The sequence below is a fragment of the Canis aureus genome, chromosome 5 (assembly GCF_053574225.1).
Source record: "Canis aureus isolate CA01 chromosome 5, VMU_Caureus_v.1.0, whole genome shotgun sequence".
NCBI lineage: Eukaryota > Metazoa > Chordata > Mammalia > Carnivora > Canidae > Canis > Canis aureus.
In genome coordinates, this window is record NC_135615.1 from 68,449,253 (window position 1) to 68,475,846 (window position 26,594).

The window sequence follows — 26,594 nt, forward strand, 5'->3', positions numbered from 1 at the left end:
GGGCTCTCAGTGTGTTGTATATGAATGTGATCACTAGAGCAACCAGCAAAGGAAAAACAAAACAAAAAACTATAGGTACATATACTCAAAAACAATAAATAAAATGTAATATTTTTAAAATATTCAAATAACCAAATGGGAGGCAAAAAGAGGATAAGAATGAAAAACAGAAATTAATAATATAGCCAATACTTACATTAAAGGTAAATGGTTGAAACATACTAATTAAAAGACAGAGACTGACAGAATAGATAAAAAATTATGAGCAAATAATATACTGTCTGTAAGAAATGCACTTCAAATATAAAGATATGGGAAAAGACTACCATGCCAACAATAATTAAATGAAAACTCAAGTAGCTATTTTAGTATCAGTAAAGTAGACTTCAGACCAAAAGAATTTAGCAGGGACAGAATATTACATGATTATAAAAGTGTTAATTCACCAAGAAGAAACTGACATCCTAAATGTGTATACTCCAAGCAACAGAGCTGCAAATACATGAATCAAAAACTAATAGGATTGAGAAGAGAAACAGACAAATCAACAAATATAGTAGGAAAACAGTACCACTCTCTCAATCAGTAGAACCACCAAACACAAAGTCAGCAAGATATAAAAAGGACTAAACAATGTATTAAGATCTAATTCCTAATTGCAATGGACTCCATGCAAAAGTGGGAAAATGCACATTCTTTTCATGTAAACACATGGAGCACTTGCTGAGATAAAACAAACCTTGCAAAATTACCTGTATTGTATGACCAGGACGGAATTAAACTAAAAGTTAATTAAAGATAACAGGAAAGACTGTAAACACTTAGAAATTCAGCAACACTTCTAAATAGTATGTTGGTAAAGGAGGAAGTCTGAAGGAAAAAATTTAAAGATACTGAAGTAAATGAAAATGAAAGTACAAAATATCAAAAATCTTGTACAGATTTTTTTGTGTATTTGTACAATAAAGCTGGTCTTATGAGAAAATTTAAAGCACTAAATACATTTAAAAAGAACAGCTGTATTAAGTCAACAATCTAGAAAAAGAAACTAGTAAAAGAAAGCAAAATGAACTCAAAGGAGTCAGAAAGAAGGAAGCAATACAGCTAAGAGAAGAATTCAATAAAATTTAAAAGAGAAAAACTGTAGACATAGTCGAATCAAAAGCTGATTCTTTCAAAAGATCAGTAACATTTAAACCCCAAGCAAAACTGATTGCATAAAGAAGAAAAGAAATAGAAAGTACCAATAACAAATGGAAAAGAGACTATCACTACAGACCTCACAGACTTTTAAAGAATAATAAGGGACTACTGTTAACAACTCTATATGCACAAAATAACCTTGAACATAATGGATCAATTCTTTGAAGACTGCAAACTACTAAAACTCACCCAAAGTTAAACGTTATAAACTGTTGTATAACGATTTTTTTAATCCTTTTTTTTTTTTTTTTTTTTTTTGGTAGATTCCTCTTGAAAAAGAAACCTTCATATCCAGGTGGTTTCACTAACAGAGTCAACTCATTTTAAGAGACCTATATTACCTTGAAATCAAGTCACAGAATCCAATAAAAAGAAAACTATAGACTAATTTCCTTCATGAACAGAAATACAAAACTGCCCAGCAACATATTAGCAAATTAAATCTCTTTGATTCTCCAGTACCAGTTGAGTGTCCCCAACTATTCAATCCTATTCTGACACTTAACTGCCAGAGGTTAGTGTCAGACTCCACAGGCTTAAAGGTTCAGTCTCAAAGGAATACCCTCACTTCGATGCCAACTTCAACTCCCAGTCTCTAGGCACTTCTATCTAACTTGGCTACAAATTAAGGATTTCTACAACATCCATGACTTCCAGGATTGATAATTTGTTAGAACCACTCACAGAACTCATTCAATTGTTAAATTTACTATTAGTTTCCACATAGAAACGAACAGCTAGAGAAGTACATAAGCCGAAGTCCAATAAAAAAGACAATTTATGTGAAAAGACAAAAGAACTAGAATACCTAAATCATCTCTACAAGTATTTCTGGTTTATATAAATTTGGGACTGAGCATCTTCTAACATACAGAACTTAATATACTCAGAACCAAGAGGATCACCCTCTAGGACCCGTCAGGTAAACTACATTCTCCCTCCACTACAACTTCGTCACAACCACCATCTCCCAGTACCCCCGCCCCTCCCTATTTTTCTTCTCCTTTTTTTTTTTCTTTTTTCATTTTTTTCCTCTTTACTTTTGCTTTTTTTCTTTTTTTTCTCTTTTTATTTCTTCTTTGGGATTCTGGGCCATTTATTTTTTACTACTTTGTTTTAAAATTTGTTTTTCACTTTAGTGATGCTTTTGTTTTATTTCATTCTGATCTTTGTTTTCAATATCTGGTCTCTGACCTCGTCAGAATCATCTAGGGTGAAATTTACTTAGGTCGTGGTTGATACTCTTCACTCAGCCAGCTCATACAGCCACTTTGCACTGAGCAAAATGACTAGAAGGAAGAACTCACCTCAAAATAAAGACTCTGAAACACTACTCTCTGCCACAGAGTTACAGAATTTGGATTACAATTCGATGTCAGAAAGCCAATTCAGAAGCACAATTATAAAGCTGCTGGTGGCTCTGGAAGAAACCATAAAGGATTCAAGACACTTCATGACTGCACAATTTAGATCTAATCGGGCAAAAATTAAAAAGCAATTAAATGAGATGCAATCCTAACTGGAGGTTCTAACGTCGAGGGTTGATGAGGTGGAAGAAAGGGTGAGCAACATAAAAGACCAGTTGATGGCAAGGAAGGAAGCTGAGGAAAAAGAAAAACAAAAGACCATGAGGAAAGGTTAAGGGAAATAAATGATAGCCTCAGAAGGAAAAATCTACATATAATTGGGGTTCCAGAGAGCGCCAAAAGAGACAGCGGGCCAGAAAGCATATTTGAACAAATCCTAGCTGAAAACTTCCCTAATTTGGGGAAGGAAACAGGCATTCAGATCCAGGAGATAGAGAGGTCCCTCACCAAAATCAATAAAAACCATTCAACAGCTCAACATTTAATAGTGAACTTGCAAATTCCAAAGATAAATAGAAAATCCTTAAAGCAGCAAGAGACAAGAGATTCCTAATTTATATGGGGAGAAATATTAGATTAACAGCAGACCTCTCCACAGAGACCTGGCAGGCCAGGAACGGCTGACAGGATATATTCAGGGTACTAAATGAGAAGAACCTGCAGCCAAGAATACTATATCCAGCAAGGCTGTCATTCAGGATAGAAGGAGAGATAAAGAGCTTCCAAGATAGGCAGAAACTGAAAGAATATGTGACCACCAAACCAGCTCTGTAAGAAATATTAATGGGGACCCTATAAAAGAAAGAGGAAGCCCAAAGAAATTATCCACAAACACAGAGACTGAATAGGTATTACAATGACACTGAATTCATATCTTTCAGTAGTTACTCTGAACATGAATGGGCTAAATAATCCCATCAAAAGACGCAGGGTTTCAGACTAGATTAAAAAAAAAAAAAAAAAAAAAAAAAAAGCAAGACCCATCTATTTGCTGTCTACAAGAGACTCATTTTAGACCTAAGGAAACCTACAGCCTGAAAATGAAAGGGTGGATAACCATTTACCATTCAAATGTTCCTCAAAAGAAAGCTGGGGTAGCGATCATCATATCAGATAAATTTAAGTTTATCCCAAAGACTGTAGTGAGAGATAAAGAGGGACACTGTATCATACTTAAGGATCTATCTAACAAGAGGACCTAACAATCATGGATATTTATGCCCCTAATGTGGGAGCTGCCAAGTATATCAATTAATAACCAAAGTAAAGATATACTTAGATAATAATATACTAATAGTAGGAGACTTCAACATGGCACTTTATGCAAATGACAGATTTTCTAAGCACAGCATCACCAAAGAAAGAGCTTTAAATGATACACTGGACCAGATGGATTTTACAGATATATACAGAACTTTGCATCTGAATGCAACTGAATACACATTCTTCTCAAATGCACATGGAACTTTCTCTAGAATAGACCACATACTGGGTCACAAATCAGGTCTCAACCAATACCAAAAGATTGGGATTGTCCCCTGATATTTTCAGACCGCAATGCTTTGAAACTTGAAGTCAATCACAAGAAGAAATTTGGAAGAAACTCAAACACATGGAGGTTAAAGAACATCCTGCTAAAAGATGAATGGGTTGGGATGCCTGGGTGGCTCAGCGGTTGAGCACCTGCCTTTGGCTCAGGGGGAGATCCTGGAGTCCTGGGATCAAGTCCCACATTGGGCTCCCTGCATGGAGCCTGCTTCTTCCTCTGCCTCTGTGTGTGTGTGTGTGTGTGTGTGTGTCTTGAATAAATAAATAAAATCTTAAAAAAAAAAAAAAAGATGAATGGGTCAACCAGGAAATTAGAGAAGAATTAAAAAGCTTCCTGGAAACTAATGACAATGAAGATACAACCATTCAAAATCTTTGTGATACAGCAGAAGCAGTCCTAAGAGGGAAATACATCACAATACAAACCTCCCTCAAAAAATTGGAAAAAACTGAAATACATAAGCTACCTTGCACCTAAAGGAACTGGAGAGAGAACAGCAAATAAAACCTACACCCAGCAGAAGAGAGTTAATAAAGATTCAAGCAGAACTCAATGAAATAGAAACCAGAAGAACTGTAGAACAGATCAACAAACCAGGAGTTGGTTCTTTGAGAGAATTAATAAGATAGATAAACCATTAGCCAGCCTTACTGAAAAGAAAAAAGACTCAAATTGATAAAATCATGAATGAAAAAGGAGAGGTCACAACCAATACCAAGGAAATACAAACGATTCTAAAAACGTATTATAAGCAGCTGTATGCCAATAAATTAGGCAATCCAGAAGAAATGGATGCATTTCTGGAAAACCACAAACTACCAAAACTGGAATAGGAAGAAATAGAAAACCTGAACAGACCAATAACCAGCAAGGAAACTGAAGCAGTCACCAAAAAGCTCCCAGGTCACAAAAGTCCATGGCCAGATGGCTTCCCAGGGGAATTCTATCAAACATTTAAAGAAGAAACAATACCTATTCTACTAAAAGCTGTTCTGAAGGATAGAAAGGGACCAAATACTTCCAAACTCGTTTTGAAGCCAGCATCACCTTAATTCCAAAACCAGACAAAGACCCCACCAAAAAGGAGAATTATAGACCAATATCCCTGATGAACACAGATGCAAAAATTTTCAACAAGATACTAGCCAGTAAGATCCAACAGTACATTAAGAAGATTATTCACCAAGACCAAGTGGGATTTATCCCCGGGATGCAAGGTTGGTTCAACACTCATAAAAGAATCAATGTAACAGATCACATCAACAAGAGAAAAAAACAAGAACCATATGATCCTATCAATAGGTGCAGAGAAAGCATTTGACAAAATACGGTATCCATTCCTGATCAAAACTCTTCAGAGTGTAGGGATAGAGGGAACATTCCTCAACATCTTAAAAGCCATCTATGAAAAGCCCACAGCAAGTAACATTCTCAATGGGGAAATGCTGAGAGCCTTTCCTCTAAGATAAGGAACACAACAGGGATGTCCACTTTCACCACTGCTATTCAACATAGTACTGGAAGTCCTAGCCTCAGCAATCAGACAACAAAAAGAAATAAAAGGCATTCAAATTGGCAAAGAAGGAGTCAAACCCTCTCCCTTTGCAGATGACATGATACTGTGCATAGAAAACCCAAAAGACTCCACCCCAGGATTGCTAGAACTCATACAGCAATTTGGCAGTATGGCAGGTGTATGTCGTCTTTGGTGAAATTTCTGTCACCAGAAATTGGCAGGATACAAAATCAATGCCCAGAAATCAGTGGCATTTCTATACACTAACAATGGCAGGATATAAAATCAATGCCCAGAAATCAATGACATTTCTATACACTAACAATGAGACTGAAGAAAGAGAAATTAAGGAGTCAATCCCATTTACAATTGCACCCAAAAGCATAAGATACGTAGGAATAAACCTAACCAAAGATGTAAAGGATCTATACCCTAAAAACTACAGAACACTTCTGAAAGAAATTGAGGAAGACACAAAGAGATGGAAAAATATTCCATGCTCATGGATTGGAAGAATTAATATTGTGAAAATGTCAATGTTACCCAGGGCAATTTACACATTCAGTGCAATCCCTATCAAAATACCATGGACTTTCTTCAGAGAGTTGGAACAAATAGTCTTCAGATTTGTGTGGAATCAGAAAAGACCCCGAATAGCCAGGGGAATATTGAAAAAGAATACCAGAGCCAGGGGCATCACAATGCCGGACTTAAGTTGTACTACAAAACTGTGATCATCAAGACAGTGTGTTACTGGCACAAAAAACAGGCACATAGATCAATGGAACATAATAGAGAACCCAGAAATGGGCCCTCAACTCTATGGTTAACTAATATTCGACAAAGCAGGAAAGACTATCCACAGGAAAAAGGACAGTCTCTTCAATAAATGGTGCTGGGAATATTGGACAACCACGTGCAGAAGAATGAAACTAGACCATTCTCTTTCACCATACACAAAGATAAACTAAAAATGGATGAAACATATAAATGTGAGACAAGAATCCATCAAAATCCTAGAGGAGAACACAGGCAACACCCTTTTTGCACTTGGCCACAGCAACTTCTTGCAAGATACATCTATGAAGGCAAGGGAAACAAAAGCAAAAAATGAACTATTGGGGCTTATTCAAGATACACAGCAAAAGAAACAGTCAATAAAACTAAAAGACAACCTACAAAATGGAAGATATTTCCAAATGATATATCAGATAAAGAGCTAGTATCCAAGATCTATAAATAACTTATTAAACTCAACACCCAAGAAACAAACAATCCAATCATGAAATGGGCAAAAGACATGGACAGAAATTTCACCAAAGAAGACATACACCTGGCCAACAAGCACATAAGAAAATGCTCTGTGTCACTTGCTATCAGGGAAATACAAATCAAAACCACAATGAGATACCACCTCACATCAGTGAGGATGGTGAAAATTAACAGGACAGGAAACAACAAATGTTGGAGAGGATGTGGAGAAAGGGAAACCCTCTTGCACTGTTGGTGGAAATGTGAACTGGTGCAGCCCCTCTGGAAAACTGTGTGGAGGTTCCTCAAAGTGCTAAAAATGGAGCTACCCTACAACCCAACAATTGCACTACTGGGGATTTACCCCAAAGATACAGATGCAGGGAAATGCCAGGACACCTGCACCCCAGTGTTTATAGCAGCAATGTCCACAATAGCCAAACTGGAAGGAGCCTCGGTGTGCATCAAAGGATGAACAGATAAAGAAGATGTAGTGTATATATATACAATGGAATATTACTCAGCCATCAGAAAAGACGAATACCCACCATTTGCTTTAACATGGATAGACCTGGAGGGTATTATGCTGAGTGAAGTAAGTCAATCGGAAAAGGACAAACATTATATAGTTTCATTCATATGAATGATATAAAAAAAAATAGTGAAATGTGTTGTAGGGGAAAGGGTAATTTCTCTAAATATTGTTCACTTTAAACAAGCCTAGAAACAATACTCAGGACCCAGAAATGAATGGATATAAACTTTCGGTCTCTTTAGACAGTGGGAGGATCAGGAAACAGGGAAAAGAAGGTATTTGAATAAATATTTGATATAAAGTTGAAACAAATTTCTTCTGCCTTAGTTATTATATATATAATTTCGTGGTAAACTTTAAAATGACCCTTTTGCCTAGGTTACTCCTATTGATTATAGACAATTCCGAACCTGAACTGGAAACATAAGCTTTCTCCCAAATCTTAGAGCTAAAATAAATATGCTTGGACATCACACATAGTCATCTCCTTACAGATTAAGAAATGCAAATTACATACACTTTAAAACACAGGCTTTGTTATTGTAGTTTGTATTTTACATGTGTGTACTAATTCTTCCAAATCCACTGTGTATTTTACATTGTACAGTTTAGTCTAGCCACAATTCAGTTGCTCTGTAGCCATTGGTGGCCTCCTGGCTGCCATATGAGGTAGCACAATTTTGGACTAAGTCATTTCATTCTTAACAGCCTGAAAATTCAAATTTGTAGTTACAAATATATAATTACAAGCCAAATTTCAATTGTTATTGCCACTGAAAATTGCATATTAAATGGCCATACCTAATTTCCTTTTTAAGTTCTCAGGTATTTTGCTCATTGTAACTGTATTTTTATATTTAATTTTTATAATTGAGAAATAAAAATGCATGGATTATATTTCTAATAAATAAGCTAACTGGTTTTAATATATTTTATTATCCCTTATGACCTATGTAGTTCAATTGAATATATAATCAAAATATTTTTTATATATTGTTATGTGTAAGTTATCACAATATTAATGATAACCACTAGCACTCAGTAGCCTCTCCTTTTGTGACAGGAAATTACAGGGAACAGGGTAATTAAATCCTGTGTAATATTAGAAATGTTTATGTAGAATAAATATAGGTTATTTTATATGCAGTCTAAGCTTACTTGATCTAATTCAGTAGTACTGATATATCCTATGGCCATAAAGGTATATTCTGGTATTTTATCATAATACTTTAACATTAAAAATAATAATAATAATAATAATAATAATAATAATAATAATAATAATACTTTAACATTTTTCCTTTTTCACATAAAGGCTTTTAATCTACCAAATGTATTTTTGTGTATTGCATGCATTAAAGGGATCTAATTATATTCTTCTCCTCTTGGATAACTAATTGTTCCCATATTTACTGAGCAATCTCTTTTACCCCCACAGATTTTAATGACACTTTTGTTGTATATCAAGTTTCTCTATATACATGGTTCTATTTCTGTGCCTTCTGTTCTGGTGCCTTGTCTTGTTTGTCAATCTCTGTATGGATTCCACATTGTGTTAATTATTGAAGCTCTAAAATAAGTTTTGAGGGGTGCCTGGGTGGCTTAGTTAGGTGTCTGACTCTTGGTTTTTGGCTCAGGTCATGGTCTCATGGTTGAGTAATCAAGCCCTGGTCTGGCTCTATGGTCAGGAAGGAGTCTGCTTGAGATTCTCTCTCTCTCTCCCTCTGCCTCTTCCCCCCACTCATTTGTGCTCTCTCTCTAAAATAAATAATAGGGGTACCTGGGGGGCTCAGTCAATGAAGCATCTACCTTCAGCTAAAATCATGATCCCAGGATCCGGGGATTGAGCCTCATATTGGGCTACCTGCTTAGTGGGGAGTCTGCTTCTTCCTCTCCCTCTGCCCCTACCACTTATGCTCTGTTTCTTGCTCTATCTCAAATAAATAAATAATCTTTAAATAAATAAATAAATAAATAAATAAATAAATAAATAATAAAATCTTTTATGAAATGAGTTTTGATATGTGATAGAGAATATTCCTGTGTAATTTTTTTCTTCAGAATTATCTTGATTATTCTTGTCTGTTTGTTCATCCCACATAAATTTTTAAATTATTTTTTATTTGACCAAAGAAAACTTATATTGGGCCCTTTATTGATTTGATTACATTATATTTGCTGATCAATTTGTTGGCATATTTGTGATTTGGAATCTTTTGATTCGTAATACTCATATTTTCTTTGATTATTCTGTAGTAATGTTTTGAAGATATTTTCATAAGACTCCCACACATCTTTTGTTAAACTGCCCCTTGATAGCTTAAAGATTTTGTTGTTACTATGAATGAGATTTTTCTATTAATTTTTTAATGATTATTATTGGTATGTGAAAATAGTATTGATTTTGATATATGAATCTTATTATTCACCAATCTTTCTTTATTCTTTTATTCTAATAGTTTATATATCCTGTTGGATTTTCCATTTATATAGACGTTTCATTTGAAAATAAGGGTGTTAGTTCTCTTGCTATAGAATTGTTATAACTGTCATTTCTTTTTCTGGTCTTATTGTACTGGCCAGGACTTTCATTACAATATTGAATGGTAATGGTATTTTCTGGCATCATTTATTTGTTCATGACCATACATTTTGTTTCTATTCAAAAGAGTAGTTTATTTTTTAATATGTAACAGAAACTGTCATGATTTAACAATTAAATATAAATGTAGTACGGTATTTTTATTTTACATATTCAAATTATAGAAATTTAGAAAGTACAAATAAAAAAATAAATTAAAATCACCCATAATCATCCACAGATGATCACTATTTGCATTTTGGTATATAGCAGAGTCATAATTTAGGCTTTGAAATCAGTCTAAAAATGGCAAAATTACCCTTAAAAATTCATTAAATCACCCATAAATATTTATGTATGTGTGTATTTATATATGAATTTGTGTAATCCTCCCTACACATAATGTATACTTATAAAATGAAATAGAAAATACAGGGATCCCTGGGTGGCGCAGCGGTTTGGCGCCTGCCTTTGGCCCAGGGCGCGATCCTGGAGACCCGGGATCGAATCCCACATCAGGCTCCCGGTGCATGGAGCCTGCTTCTCCCTCTGCCTATGTCTCTGCCTCTCTCTCTCTGTCTCTCTGTGACTATCATAAATAAATAAAAATTAAAAAAAAATTAAAAAAAAAAAAAGAAATAGAAAATACATGTGAAAATACATTTCTCGAGCCTTTTTACCGTATTTCTGGAATTCTTGAACAACAGATTATATATAATTCTCTCAGTCTGCCAAGCATTACACATAAAGCAGAATTCAGAACATTAAATGTATGTGGATCAACTCCAATATGATATTCACTTTACTGAGTTAAGCACCTATGCTTGTGTAAGGTACAACTCCATCATATAAAATGTACCACATTTTATAAATATCTATTCTAGTATATTTACTTGCTAGTATTTTGGTTTAGGCTCATGATTAGCATTTCAGAACTGGTGCCCTTTTTAATACAAAAACAGCTAGACTGAAGAAATTTAATAGCAAAGTAGAGGCCTGAGATTCTCACTTTCCAAGAAAATACATTATTCAGTCTTAATCTTTTCAGGAGGTGGACAATTGATGTCAACTAAACAGAGGAGAATAACATATTAGTACATGCACGAGTGCATGTGGGAAATATATCAAAAGATTTTAGGAACATGAATCCAGGTAAGGGAAACTATTGGAATAACAGAAATCTGGTATATAAAACCCATGTTAACCAAGCTTTTAAAATGCTTTTTAAAATGTTCAGAGGTATTAGAAACTACCCCCCTCCTTTCTGAATAAGTGAACATCAGAAACCAAGTAGATTGCCAAAGTGAGAATGGTACCTAATTATAATTTTTCATATGCTGTAGAGTTTCTGAAGAGCAAAGGAGAAATCATGGACTGAAGGAATTTAGGCTTATGTTGCATCATAAGTAGGGTATTTAAACACATTTGCTTAGGTTTTTTCCCATAGAACATATGGTGAACTCATGGTCATTCCCACAGTAGTGCCAGATACTTCATTTTCAACAGTTTATTATTTGTTACCACCAGTCCTAACACAGGAGTCATAGTTTATTTAGTATAGTTTCTATAAATTTTCATTATCACAAGTATGTCGTTACTTGGCAGTTTTAAAGCCACTATTATCCCAAGAACAGAGGATTTTATCTTACCTTTGAGTAATGGTAAAAAGTAATTTAGGATGATGAGCCTAAGTCTTAAGTTGGGTCACTTAGGATCACTCAAGGCCAAGAAAGACCTGACTAGAAAGTTTTCAGTTTTGTAGAAGCACTAATTGTGTTACATTTGCTTTTTCTTTCAGAGCTTTAGCTAATTATCTAAATGTTTTGTCCTCTGCTTAATAAAGGGTTTAATAGGTGATTATGTATACATTCCTGATTTAATCTTATTTTAATGCATTCTCATTGATAGGACGATGCTCTTTTTTTAAAGATATGTAATTATCTTAACTCAGCATGTTATCAAGCTTTCCCAAGAAGATAAAATTGAACTTAAATGTAGTTAGTTCTTTTGTCTCATAGGTAAAATACAATAGATTTCTTACCTTTCACAAACTCATGGATATTTCAGAAAAATTGGTTTTAGAACATGGTGTAGAAAGAAAATATGGCTGGTGACAGAACAGTTTGTTTTCCTTGATTGAATTTTATTGATTAAAAAAAAAAAAGAATTTTATTGATATCCCCAAATATAAATGAATATGACTGGGATTTATCTAAAAACAATATATACAGATGAATCAGTTGCCCATAGAAGTCACCTTAGTAGAATAGACATTTCTTTAATAATGTTTAAAACACTTCAGAAATTCTTCTATAAGAATTACCTGTATAGGGATTGACTTCCAGTGGTATGGGATTTTATGAGGGTGATGAAAATAATCTGGAATTTGATAGTAGCAATGGTTGCATAACCTTGTGAATATACCAAAAATGGCTAAATTGAACACTTTAAAATGGTGAACTTGGGATCCCTGGGTGGCGCAGCGGTTTGGCGCCTGCCTTTGGCCCAGGGCGTGATCCTGGAGACCTGGGATCGAATCCCATGTCGGGCTCCCGGTGCATGGAGCCCGCTTCTCCCTCTGCCTGTGTCTCTGCCTCTCTTTCTCTCTCTCTCTCTGTGACTATAAATAAATAAAAATTTAAAAATAAAAAAAAAATAAAAAAATAAAATAAAATAAAATGGTGAACTTTATGGTATATGAGTTGTATATATCACAATAAAAATAAGCCCATTAAAGAGTCAGACTTCTGTAAGTCTCACTGTTTAATTACATGCTTTGATTTTGTATACATATTAACCAACCTATTTACTGACCTTAACTATAGCACTTAAGTTCACATTTACTGCTCACATTGAAGATTTACCATAGCTGAGAATGACAGAAGGCTCAACAATGTTTAAAGGCATCCCCCAAAGAGAAATCACAAAAACACTGTAAGCAATGACATTGAAATTAGTATAAAGCATCACAAGTTAGCTTACATGGAGGATGCAAGATCTGTATGTGTTCTGAGATTATTCTTTTATAAAGATGAGTTCTGTCAACTTGTCAGGCCCAGTCTTTTCTTCTGCAACAGTCCAGGACTACTCAGGGCCTTGTGAGGTATCTCACTAGGCAGCCCAGAGAGGTATTTGTCCTCAGATTCACAGTATTATTGGAGATAAAGTCCCTATTAAGCAGACTTTATCTCCACCATTTTCCTTTGCTTCTAACTTATTTGATCACTTCTAAAATAGAAGAACTTAGGAGAATCAGTGCTTAACAATAAATTAAGCTTTTAGTGTTTATTACAAAAGTGTTACTTATTAAATTTTACTTCAGTATTTATGGAGTGCCTATTGAGGCAAACTTGGAATGTTGAAATATAGTGCAAATAAGAGATAAATTTGGAAAAGGTAGGCAATAAACAAGCAAATCAAAAATAGGAAAGTGTAAGGTAGTGCTAAGATTATGCAGTGAGTTAAAATAAAGTACGTAATGTGAGAGAGTGAGTGGTGACTATAGGAAAACATTTTCTGCTTACTACAAAAATATACATTTTCACATCAAAGGAAATAAAGTAAAACATACCTAAAACCCTGCCTACTAAGAGACAGCCACCATTAGTCTTGGGTATACATCCTTCCAAAACCTGCTGTAGCCTCTTTCTGCTCATGAGTATGTGTATGAGTATGTACATGATGTTTTGTTTGTATTACAAAACAAGATCATATCATTTACTGTCTTGTGACATGCTTTTATCCCTTTATATATAATGAACAATTTTATGGCAATAATTACTACTTTTATAATATTTTAATAATTGTAAAATATTCCATTATGTTAATTTAACCAACTTTTAGTTATTGAATGCTTGCACTGTCTTATAGCATAACTTAAAAATAACCACATGCTTTGTCATATTTAGCTAAAGTTCATGTATTCAGAAAAGTCATTATTTAAAAAGATATCATTCATTTATTCATGAGAGACACAGAGAGAGAAGCAGAGACATAGGCAGAGGGAGAAGCAGGCTTCCTGTAGGGAGCCCATTGTGGAACTCGATCCCAGGACCCCCGGGATCATGACCAGAGCCGAAGGCAGACGCTCAATCACTGAGCCACCCGGGCATCCTAGAAAAGTCATTTCTAATGTTGAATGACAAGTTTCTCTCCGTCACTGGATTGTTGGGTTTTTTTGTTTTACTCTCTTACCTGCCCCGAGGACATTCCACAAGTTGGAATCTTCAACTATTGATACTTCCTACATTTCTCTACTGGGCTACTTCATTCAGATATATAGCACAAGTCATCTTAACTTGTAGGTGAATAACTCCCAGATGAGTACCTCACACTTTGTCTTCTCTATCCTATAGATATCTAACCATAATCATACCTCCCCTCCTCTTTACGTCCAACCCTTCCTCATAATTCTCTGTTTACTGCAAAGATTCTATCATGGCCCCAGTCATTTTAGCCTGTAAAGGTTAAATTACCTCTGAATGCCCTCCAAGAAGGTATAGTCCTCTTTGACAATGTGATTTCAGGCTTCGTTTCTTTTCATCATCACTGCCACCTCTTTAGATCAAGTCACTTTCTCCTTACCCTGATTTATTGTAACAGTTTCCTCAGTGATTTCTCTGTCCCTATGGGCTACCCTCTCCATTTCAATTCCATCTGCATCCTCTGATGCATAAGTATCCCCTCTCCTTTGCTTTCAAAGTCTTTTCATTCTACCCTCTTTTTCCCCATATTTTACATAAATAGGTGCAAGTCTCTCCAAACTTAAAAAAAAAAATTAAAGATTTGTGACTCAGGACAAATTTGTCACCTGCTCTGTTACCTCAAATTCACCCATAACCTATCATTTTAGCTTCAGCCCACTCCACTATACTAAACTTTTCATTTAGCCTCAGCGACTTCTAGCTGACAAATCCAGTGGACACTTCACATTCCCTCAGTCACCAGATTCTTGCCTACATTTGGTTGTTGATGATTTACTCTTAAAGCTCTGCTGGTTCTCTCTATACCCTCTCTAACTTCCTATACCATCTCTTCTGAGAACTCCCCATCTTAGCCACCTTAAGTATTGGTGTTTTTTAGGGTTTCGTTCTCAGCCCTTTGTTCTCTTCTGCATGTTCATTATCTACTTTGACCATTTTAATACTTAGAAGCTTAGGACTTCTAAATCCTTTTATCTCAACCTTATACTTGTGTTTGTTTGTGCCTGTTGGATATTCCCCTGAATGCTCTACCTATGGCACCCCAAACTGAAAGTATCCTTTCTCCCCTAAACCTGTTCTTAGTGTACTGTTTATCTCAGGTGATGGCTCACTCCATTATTCAAGTCAGAAAGGTGAAGGTTGTCCTTCATTTCCCTTTCTCTTTCCTCATTTCCCCTCTCCCGCTATCCAACTCATCACTGCATCCTACAGTATCAACAACTAAACCATCACTGCATCCTACAGTATCAACAACTAAACCAGAATTATGATTAGAATAATTTCCTAATCATCTTTTTGTTCCTTTTGCATGTGTACTTTATAAGTTGTGGCATGTCCATGAATTTCTTACTCTTGAATCTGAATATCCTGTTTATACCTTTGCCCAGCTAACAAATAAAATTAGCATTATATTCCATTTTTCATAATAAAAAACACAAATATCATAATACCTGGAAGAAGATGTAGTGGCTACCAAATTTGCCAATATGCAGGACATCTTTGAATAAAGATATATTAGAACATGACAACATTTTTTCTAACCACTTACTTAACAAGAACTTGTAGCAGTCTTACATCCTATTAAGCTTTGCCTTTCACTTGGCCTTGCTCTACAAAACATGATTGTTTCCTCCTTTCATTCAAGAAGCTTTACTACCTGCCCACTGAATCTTACATCCTAGATGCTGTTTGGCGAATAAATGTATTGCTTTTACCCAGAGCTCAAGTGAACTTTATTCTGGATACCAAATTTATCACCCCTTTTGAACATCTCCAATTGTCAGTCTGTGTTACAGAAATACTTCAATAATTTTTAATATTTCAAAGGAAAGTTTTACTTTGTTATATTAGCTTAGCTGAGGATTCTACATTTACCAATAGCTGGCAGCATAGTTTCAGAGCAGCAATTTAAAAAATAGAAAAATTGTTTTATTTTCAGAAGATTCCTAATGGACGTATTTGGGTTTCTTCTTAATTTGTTTTTCTTCTGTGTGTGTAGAGCTGTCTTTCTTAAGGCTTATATGGAAAGATAGGCATATCCTCAAATTGAAGTTCGTTTCCTTCCATATGAGCGTAGGCTGATAATGAAATTGGGGAATTCAAAGGAAGAGTTAAGGACAGTCTAGAAGAGCAGAACTCACTGGAGATAGAAATGACTAAAGTGGACACACAAGCTCTAAGAGCAGCCAGGGAGAAAATCAAACTTCAAGTTAAATGATCCATCAGCTACCTTTCTTAATGAGAAATAAGACAGATGCACACAGATATTAACAACCTAGGATAAACCAAGCTTTGTCAATGGTATCAAGAAACAACAGTAACTTTATAATCTTGAAAGAGAAATTAAAACCAGCCTCAAAAGGCTGCATGCTTAAATGTATAAATACCAGCCTGTTCAGAGAAGAGGCATTTGATATGTGCATTTTACATGTTATATCTTTTAAACATTCCCCCTGGGGTTTTTAATGGGTTAACATTTTCTGCAATTCTCTTTTTTTTTTAACAGCTTTATTGAGATAGAATGTACACACCATACAATTCACCCATTCACCCATTCATACTATTCAGTGGCTTTTAGTATATTCATATAGTTGTGCATTCATCACCACAGTCAGTATTAGAACATTTTCATTACACTGGAAAGAAATCCCACTTGCCTTAGTCATCAGTCTCCAATCTCACCAGCCCTAGGAAATCACACATAAGTCTCTCTAGTTTTGCCTATTCTGGACATTTTATGTAAATACAATCAAACAATGCATGATATTCTATGACTAACTTGTTTGACTTAGTGTTATGTTTTCAGGGTTCATCCATTTGGTAGCATGTACCAGTACCTCATTTCTTTCTGCTGTTGAATATATTCCGTAGTATGGATATACCACATTTTATTCATTCATATGTGAATGAACATGAACATTCATATAAAAGCTTTTCTGGAGATGTGGTTTCATTTCTCTGAGATATACCTAGGAGTGGAATATACTTAAGAACGGAGCCATTTGAGGAACTACCAGGCTGCTTTCTAAAGCAGCTGTGCCATTTTCATTCTCACCAGCTGTTTATGAGGGTTCCAGTTTTCCCACATCCTCATCAGCATTTATCTTTCTTATTGTAGCCATCCTAATGAGTATGAAATGTTATCTCATTCTGTTTTGCTGTTTCCTAGAGGACTAATGATTTTGAGCTTCTCATGTGCTTACTGGCCACTGTGTATCTTTCTTCAGTGATTGTTCATTTAGATCCTTTGCCCACATTTAAAATTGAGTTATTTGCTTTTGTATTATTGAGATACAAGAAGTCTTTATATATTCTACATACAAGTCCCTTGTCAGATACATGATTTGCAAAAGTCATCTCTCATGCTGAGTCATCTTTTCACTTTCTTGGTGTCATTTGAAGCATAAATGTTTTTCATTTGATGATGTCAAGTTTAGTTTTTATTTTGTTGCTTGTGTTTTTGGTTTTTCTCACGAAGGAGTAACATTTTAAAAGCTTTATTGAGGTTTAAAAGCTTTATTGAGGTTTAATTGACACAAAGTAAAGTACACATCTTTAAAGTATTTACATTGATAAGTTTTTGCATATACCACCTATGCAAATATCACTACAATCAATTAAAGAGCATATACAGAACTCACAAAAGTTTCTTTTTACCCCTTGGCAATCTACCCTTCCACTCCTTCCACCCCTTTAACCCTTCCCTCATCCCACAGGCAACCACTAGTTTTCCTTTTGTCACTGTAGATTAGATTGCATTTTCTCTTATTTTATATTAATGAAGTCATGGGCTTTATGTTCTTTATGCCTGGGTTCTTTCACTCACCATTATAATACTGAGATTCATCTATACTGTTAAACATATCTTAGTTCATGGTTGCTTATGGCAGAAGAGTATTCCATTGTACAGATATATCACAGTTTGCTTATTATATCCATTTACATGTTGCTTGACATTAGGTTTTTATCAGGTTATTACAAATAATCTGCCATGATCATTCTTGTAAAAGTCATTGTATAGATGTAAGCTTTTATTTGTCTTGAGCAAATACCAAGGAATGGAATATCTGGCCTTTGGGAAGATGTGTGTTTAACTTTTTGAGAAAATGCCAAACAGTTCCAATTGGTTCACCTTTTCAGCATTGGTATGATCAGTCTTTTTAATTTTGGCTATCTTATTTGTAGTGTAGCTCTTTGTAGTGTTAATTTCAGTTCCTCTAATAACTGATGATTTTTTTTTTAATTTTTTATTGGTGTTCAATTTACTAACATACAGAATAACACCCAGTGCCCGTCACCCATTCACTCCCACCCCCCGCCCTCCTCCCCTTCCACCACCCCTAGTTCGTTTCCCAGAGTTAGCAGTCTTTACGTTCTGTCTCCCTTTCTGATATTCCCCACACATTTCTTCTCCCTTCCCTTATATTCCCTTTCACTATTATTTATATTCCCCAAATGAATGAGAACATATAATGTTTGTCCTTCTCCGACTGACTTACTTCGCTCAGCAACTGATGATTTTTTAAGATCTTTTCATATAATTATTTGTTTTTCATAGATCTTTGATGACGTGTCCAAATCTTTTGCCCATATTTTATTTGGGATATTTGTTTTCCTAATTGGGTTTTGAAAGTTTTTCATATACAAATCCTTTATTACTATTATTTGCAAGTATTTTTTTTCATCTCTGGCTTAACTCTTTGTACTCTGAACACTGTCTTCCACAGGGCGATAAGTGCTTAATTTTTAAAAAGTCTATCAATTTTTCTTTTATGGATTTTGATTTTTAGTGTCATATCTAAGAAATCTTTACCTAACTCACTCACAATGAGTTATGCCTTCTAGAATTTTTTTAAAGTCCTTCAAGTCCTTCTGCATATTCATTATCTACTTTAGGTCTATGATCCATTTTAAGTTAATCTTTCTATATGGTACAAGATATGGGGGAAAAAAAGAAGGTAATTCCTTTTTTCTATTCAATTGCTTTTGAACTTTGATGAAAATCAGTTGGCCATATGTGTGTCAGTGGGTATATTTCTTCACTTTATTCTGTTCCAATGATCTGTTGTTCATCTTTGCAGAAATACTACAATTGTTTAACGGTTGTTTACTTATAATGAGTAGTAAATTCAGATAGTGTAAGTCCTCCAGCTTTATTCTTTTTCAGAGCTATTTTGGCTATTTTACATATTTGGTATTTTCTATGAATTTTAGGCTATTTGTAATTTTTGCAAAAAAAAATATTTTTAAGTCTGCAGAGATTTGGATTGGTATTATAGTAACCCTCTCCCTTTATCCATGGGGATTATGTTCCAAGACTACCAGTGGATACCTGAAACTGCTGATGTACTGAACCATATTTTTTTTCCTATATATACATAACTATGATGAAGTATAATTTCTGAATTAACCATAGTAGATTAACAATAATTAATAACAAACTAGAATTATATAATATATAACTATGATGAAGTTTAATTTCTAAAGTAAGCATAGTAGATTAACAATAATTGATAATAAAATAGAATTATACTATAATAAAAGTTATGTGAATGTGATCTTTGTCTCACAAAATGTTTTATTGTACTGTACTCAACTTTCTTGTGATAATGTAAGATAATAAAATCCCTGCATGATAAGTTGAAGTGAAGTGAATGATGTAGACATTGTTATATAGTATTAGGCTACAATTGACCTTTTAATATATGTCAGAAGTAGGGTTGTCTCCTTCTGGACCACAGTTGATTGGGAGTAACCAAAACCATTAAAAGTGAAACTGTCAATAAGGGGCTACTCCTGTACATTGCCTGTGTAAATCAATGTGGAAATAGTTGATATCTTAACAAAATTGAGTCTCTGAACCCATGAACTCTGTGTGTTTGTGTGTATGTGTCCATTTGTCTTTTTACGTGTTATAGCTTTCTTTGTACTTCTTTTGTCAGATACCTACATGTTTCATTTTTGTGATTTTATCACTGGTGCTTATTTATTTCAATTCCTAATTGTTGTTTGCTAATATATAGAAATACAGTTGACTTTTGTATATTAATTTTGTGTTCTGCTACCTAGCTCAACTTATTAGTTCTATACTAGGTTTTCTTCTAGATATGATAGGGTTTTCTAAATAGGTGGTCAGATAATTTATAAATAAAGACAGTTTCACTTCTTACTAATCTCAATGCTTTTTATTGTTTTTCTTGTCATTTACAATGGCTAGAACCTATAGTACACTGTTGAATGGAAGTGGTGAAAGCAGACATCCTTGCCTTGTAGAAATAAGGTTCTTAGAAGGGCAGTCTTTCAAAATTAGTATGCTGTTTGTTATAAGTTATCCGTAGATGCCCTTTGTCATGTTGAGAAAGTTCCTTCCATTCCTAGTTTGCAGAGTTTAGATCTGAAATGGATATTGGGTTTTGTCAAATATTTTTTCTGTTCTTATTGAAATGATTGTATGGATTTCCTGTTATTAATCTACCGAATCACTGATTCATTTTAAAATATTTAACCAACTTTGCATTCCTGCAACAAACCCTTAATTGGTCATAATTTTTTTTGACCACAGTTTTTATGTATCTTTTTTTATGTATCCACAGTTTTCATGTCACTTGTTCTCTGAAACATGTCCATATCAGAACCATATCCTCTCTTTGCATGGTTCTCTGGTAAATCATGAAGCAGAGACATGGTTCCAAAATGCACAAGTATCAGTGAACATTGTACTGTATAAAGCAAAATCTGAATGTACTGTTAGATTTTATTTAATTTTGTTAAAATACTTGTGACTGTGTTCATTTGGAATATTAGTCTATAGTTTTCTTGTGATGTCTGTCTAATTTTCATATAAAATTCAGTATCAGAGAATGAGTTGGGAAGCATGTCTCCATTTGTTTCTTTAGGAGTTTGTGTAGAATTGGTATTATATCTAAATATGCAGTATAGGGGATCCCTGGGTGGCTCAGCGGTTTAGTGCCTGCCTTTGGCCCAGGGTGTGATCCTGGAGTCTCGGGATCGAGTCCCACGTCGGGCTCCTGGCATGGAGCCTGCTTCTCCCTCCTCCTGTGCCTCTGTCTCTCTCTGTCTCTCTCTCTCTCTCTCTATCATAAATAAATAAATAAATAAATAAATAAATAAATAAATAAACAAACAGTATAATTCATAAGTGAAGCCATCCTGGGCTTGGACTTTTTCAGATTTTTTTAGAAGATATAAAACTATAATTTCAATTTCTTTACCCATTTCATCTTCAGTGCACTTTTGGTAACTTGTGAGTTCCAAGGAATTCGTTCATTTCATCTAATTTGTCAATTATATTGGTACAGAGTTTTTGTTTGGTACATTCCTTTATTATCTTTTAATACTGGTATACTATGTAGTGGTATTACCTCTCTCATTCACAATAGCTGTACTTTGTGTCTTCCCCCATTTCAGTTGGAAGTTTATCAGTTTTAAAATTTTCTTCACAAAAACCATCTTTTTGTTTCATTGATTTTCTTTATATTGTTTTTGTTTTCTACTTCGTTGACTGTGTTTCCTTTCTTCTGCATATTTCATATTTCATTTGCTGTTCTATTTCTACTTTCTTAGGAAAGAAATTGACTGTGGTCAGTGTTTTGAGACTTTTCTCCTTTTCTAATAAAGTAGTAATAAAGCTATAAATTTGCCTCTAAATACTATTTTAGTGACATACTATAAATTCTTAATATGTTGTATCTTCATTTTCATCAAGTACTTTGTAATTTCCTTTTTGATTCCTTCATAGATTTTTAGTAGTAGCACTTCATTTAATATCCAATTATATTGGAGATATTTTTTAATGTAACTGTTACTAATCTTTTTTCTATTTTCCCAGCCTTATGAGATATAACTTATATATAACATTGTATAAATTTAAGATGTACGGTGTGATGATAAACATATCATCATGCAAGTATATTGCAAAATGTTTACTGCATTAAGGTTAGTTAATATTCTTCATTTCACATAATGACCATTTTCTTATTCATGTTGTTACAGTAAGAACATTAAAGCTTTATTCTCATAACTGCTTTAAACATACATACAGTATTGTTAACTCCAGTCACCATGTTGTACATTAGATATCCTGATTATAATCATTTTACAAGTGAAAATTTGCATTCTTTAACCAGCATCTTCCATTTCCCCTACCCCTGGCAACCACTGTGCTACTCTGTTTCTATAAGTTCAGTGTTTTTAGATTATACATATAAGATTATACAGTATTTGTCTTTCTGTGTCTGGCTTATTTCATTTAGCATAATGTTCTCCAGATTCATCCATATTGTTTCAAATGTCTTTCTTATTGAAGGCTGAATAATAATCCAGCATATATGCCTGTGCATGCCCCATTCTCTATTCATTCATCAGTTGATGGACATTTAGATTGTTTCCTTATTTTCCTATTGTAAATATAACTGCAGTGAATATGGGACTTCAAATATATCTTTGAAATCCTGATTTCAAGTTCCTTTCAATATATACCCAAAACGTGGAATTGCTTTATCATAATAGCTCTGTGTTTAATTTTTCTGAGGTGCCTCCATATTCCTTGCTGTGGTTGCTATACCTGTGTATACTCCCAACAGCAGTGTTGTCTTTTCCCTTTTCTGCCTTTATTTGAATTAGGTGAGGATTTTTTTATGATTCCATTTTGTCTTTTTTGTTGTTAAATTATAAACTATAAATCTTGTCATTTTAGTGGATGCATCTTAACTTACCCGTCTGTCTTCCAACAATATTGTACCACTTCATTTACAACTGAAGACACATTTTCATTTTCCCTCCTGGCCATAGTGCTCCTATTTGACATGTTCTATGTCTCCTTATGTCGTTCACATCACACTTATGTAATTATCAATTATCAATTATCTTTAAAGAGACTTCAATAATAAGAAAAAATATTTTTTATTTGCCCACATACTTAACATTTTCACTGTTCTTCATTCCTTTGTGTAAATGTAGTTTTCATTTGGTTTCATTTTCCATCAACATGATGGACTCACTTTAACATTTCTCACATTTCCATGAAGAAAAATATTGATATAAATGACTATATGATATTATAAACTTTTCCGTGAAGAACACCATAAATTTTTAAAACAAAATAAAAGGCTGGAGCAAAATGTTTGCAACATATCAATAATAACAATAGCCATATATAATAATAATAACAACAGCATATATTGAATGTATGCTGTGCAGTGTCTCAGGCACTTTACAGAACTCTTTACCATGTACTTTCTCATTTAATCCTTTCAACAGCCATTTGAATTAACATACTATTTTTGCCCTTATGTTACAAATAATGGTATCAAAGTAACAGGTAAGATGTTAATGCCCTAACAATCAGAGATGTCCTAAAAATTAATAATTTAAAAATATTCTAAGTGCCAATTCCCAGAAGAAACACAAATAGTTGATAAATACAAAAATAATCCTCAGGGGCTCCTAGGTGGCTCGGTTAAGCGTCATATTCTTGGTTTCAGCTTAGGTTGTGATCTCAGGGCTGTGAGATCAAGCCCTGTGCTTGGAGTCTGCTTGGGATTCTTTCCCTCTTCTTCTCCCTCCCCCCTCTGCCCCTCCTCCCACTTACACACACACTCTCTCTCTCTAATAAAAAAAGAAAATCCTTTTTTTAAAAAAAATTTTTTTTAAAGCAATGATTTAGCTGCTCTTACACTCAGGAGAATAAGATTTTAAGCTACCCAATTGGCAAACATAAAAAGCAGTGAGGCTAATGGCAAGATATGGAGAAGGATATACTCATATACTACTAGAAGTACAAATTGGTGCATTTTAGAAGTACAAATTGGTACATTTTTTAAGCTACCCAATTGGCAAATATAAAAAGCAGTGAGGCTAATATTGGCAAGATATGGAGAAGGATATACTCATATACTACTAGAAGTACTAATTGGTACATTTGTACATTTGGCTTTAGCAAGGGACATTTAAAATATGCATATTCTGGGCAGCCCCGGTGGCTCAGCGGTTAGCACCGCCTTCAGTCCAGGGCATGATCCTGGAGACTAGGGATTGAGTCCCACGTCAGGCTCCCTGTGTGGAGCCTGCTTCTCCCTCTGCCTTTGTCTCTGCCTTTCTCTCTCTGTCTCTCATGAATGAATGAATAAATAAATAAATAAATAAATAAATAAATAAATAAATAAATAAAATCTTTTTTAAAAATATGCATATTCTTAGACCAGATAACTCCCAAGGGAAAATAACATTTTCCCTTGGGAAAATAACATTTATATGAGTGTGAAAATGTGATATGCTATAATGGAGAACAATTGAAGACTACCTATCAACAGCAGGGTGTTGAAACAAGTGATGGCTTAGACATATTGTGGAGTACCCCCTGAAAAAAATGCACATATGGAGAAACCAGCAATATGATGGGCTGCTCCTAGGAGATATAAACCACAACTTCTCTGAGGGAACTTTTCAGAATAGATATCAAAAGTCCTTATTCAGGTGATATCCCTTTCCCCCATGAATGCTGTCTTACTGATGTAAAGAAATAAGTTGCAGAAAAATCTGTGTAGTAGAACCCAAGGGAGGAAGAAGGGATGGACCTGGCAACTCCACATAAGAGGAGAGAGGCCAGCAACAAGGTAGCCCCTGAGAATTTTTGCCAAAGGCTCACAGAGGATAGCCAACAATTTAATTTTTTTATGACACAGTACAATTATCAATAAAATGTGGGTTTTTTTTTCATATCAGTTCACTATATACTATTTCTCATCTCTTTGATTCTAGGAAATACAGCACAGCTGATACTATACAGCACTGATGTGTTATATTAACTAAATGCCTTTCCTTTATCTTACAGCAATCAGCAGGCCTTTTTACTGGAGAATGTTCCTTGTAATAATGCAAGCTGTGAGGGGGCACATCGTATGTTTAGAGTCTACTGGGAGCTCATGGACCTAAATCAAATCAGAGATGCCATGGTTGCCACCTTCTTTGACATTTATGAAGATGTGAGTTCAGAGCTCTCCTCTGTATTTGGAGTCTAATTGCCATCCACTTCGTCTCGCTTTCGCTTCACCCTGTTTGACCAGAAAATGTAGATGAGATAATGCAAGCAAATGAGTTAATTAAAGAAAGCCCCTTTTAATGTTAAATGGCACAGGGAACAAATTTATTGACACTACTAGCTGATCAGTACAGTGAAATATGAAAACGCCTTTATCTCATTTTGTGCTATTTAGATTAAACCCCTAGAGATTCATGCTCTGAAGCTGGCAAGTGTGCATGTGCATCAGTAGACAAAAGCATAGCCAACAGATTCTTAATCTGTACAAGATCATAGAAGAATGAATGTGGTACTCCTTTTTAAATCTGTGAACTAGAAGTAGCATCTATTGCCAGAGATTCCTGTGACTCTGTCTTCAGTTGCCAGGTGACAAGGAAAGGCCCTCAGGGCTCTAGTTTCCTCCGTTCTAATGTGAAAAGCCAGTTTACCACTCAGAAAAATAATACATTGTGATAAAAATGTGTTAAATTCTAGAGTTAATATATCACAATATATCCTTGTAAAATAACCTGATTAATTTTAAAAATTCAAAGTCCATCAGGATATTTATGTCTCCTCCTAATCTCATTTTTGGTTTTGTTTTGTTTTTTTTAACAAGCTGATTCTCAATTATATGCATTGTCCAGGTTCTTATTTTCTTCTTTCTGCTACCAAATCTCACGTTATTTCACTTTTAATTAATAGTTAACAAGCATAAAAGTAATTAACAAAAATACTGTAAGGTAAAAGTCAAGAGGACTGAAGAGGGGCAAAGGGACAGGGAGAGAGATAATCCTATGCAAGATTCCACAGCCAGTGCAGAGCCCAATGTGGGGCTAGATCTCACAACCCTGAGATCATAACCTGAGCCAAAATCAAGAATTGGAGGCTTAACCACCTGAGCCACCCAGGAACCCCTACAAAGTTTTTAATTTCTTTACATAATCAAGTGAAATTTATATTCTGGAAAATAAACTTAATATGAAAGAATCAAATAGTATCTTTAATATAAGAAGGGTTTATACAAACTAACATAAGTCACCAGAAAGTCCCACTGGAAAAACAGAACATAATCAATTTACAGAAAAAACACATGTGGCCAGTATATTAAAAAAATATGGTAAATGATCCATATCATTAAGAATCAGTGGAATGGACTACTCTTGTGGTGAGCATAGCACAAGGTATACAGTTAATCACTTTGTTGTAGCCCTGAAACTAATGTCGTATTATATGTCAAGTATATTCAAAACAATTTTAATAAGTAAATAAAATAATCCACAACATGGAAATTTAAATGAGCATACTTTTTTTCCCCAATAAAATCAACAAAACTTCCCTCTTTTTTAGGG

The 26,594-nt window shown here is 34.5% G+C and overlaps 1 protein-coding gene across 3 annotated transcripts in view; it reads left to right on the forward strand.

The window, feature by feature from the left end:
- The window catches only part of ITFG1 (integrin alpha FG-GAP repeat containing 1), a 291,906-nt gene that overhangs the window by 174,224 nt on the left and 91,088 nt on the right, over positions 1-26,594 (forward strand). For all 3 annotated transcript variants that reach the window (XM_077898547.1, XM_077898546.1, XM_077898545.1), the window contains exon 11: positions 25,057-25,207. In XM_077898547.1, coding sequence (XP_077754673.1) covers positions 25,057-25,207 — 151 coding nt within the window. The remainder of the gene's footprint in view (positions 1-25,056; positions 25,208-26,594) is intronic.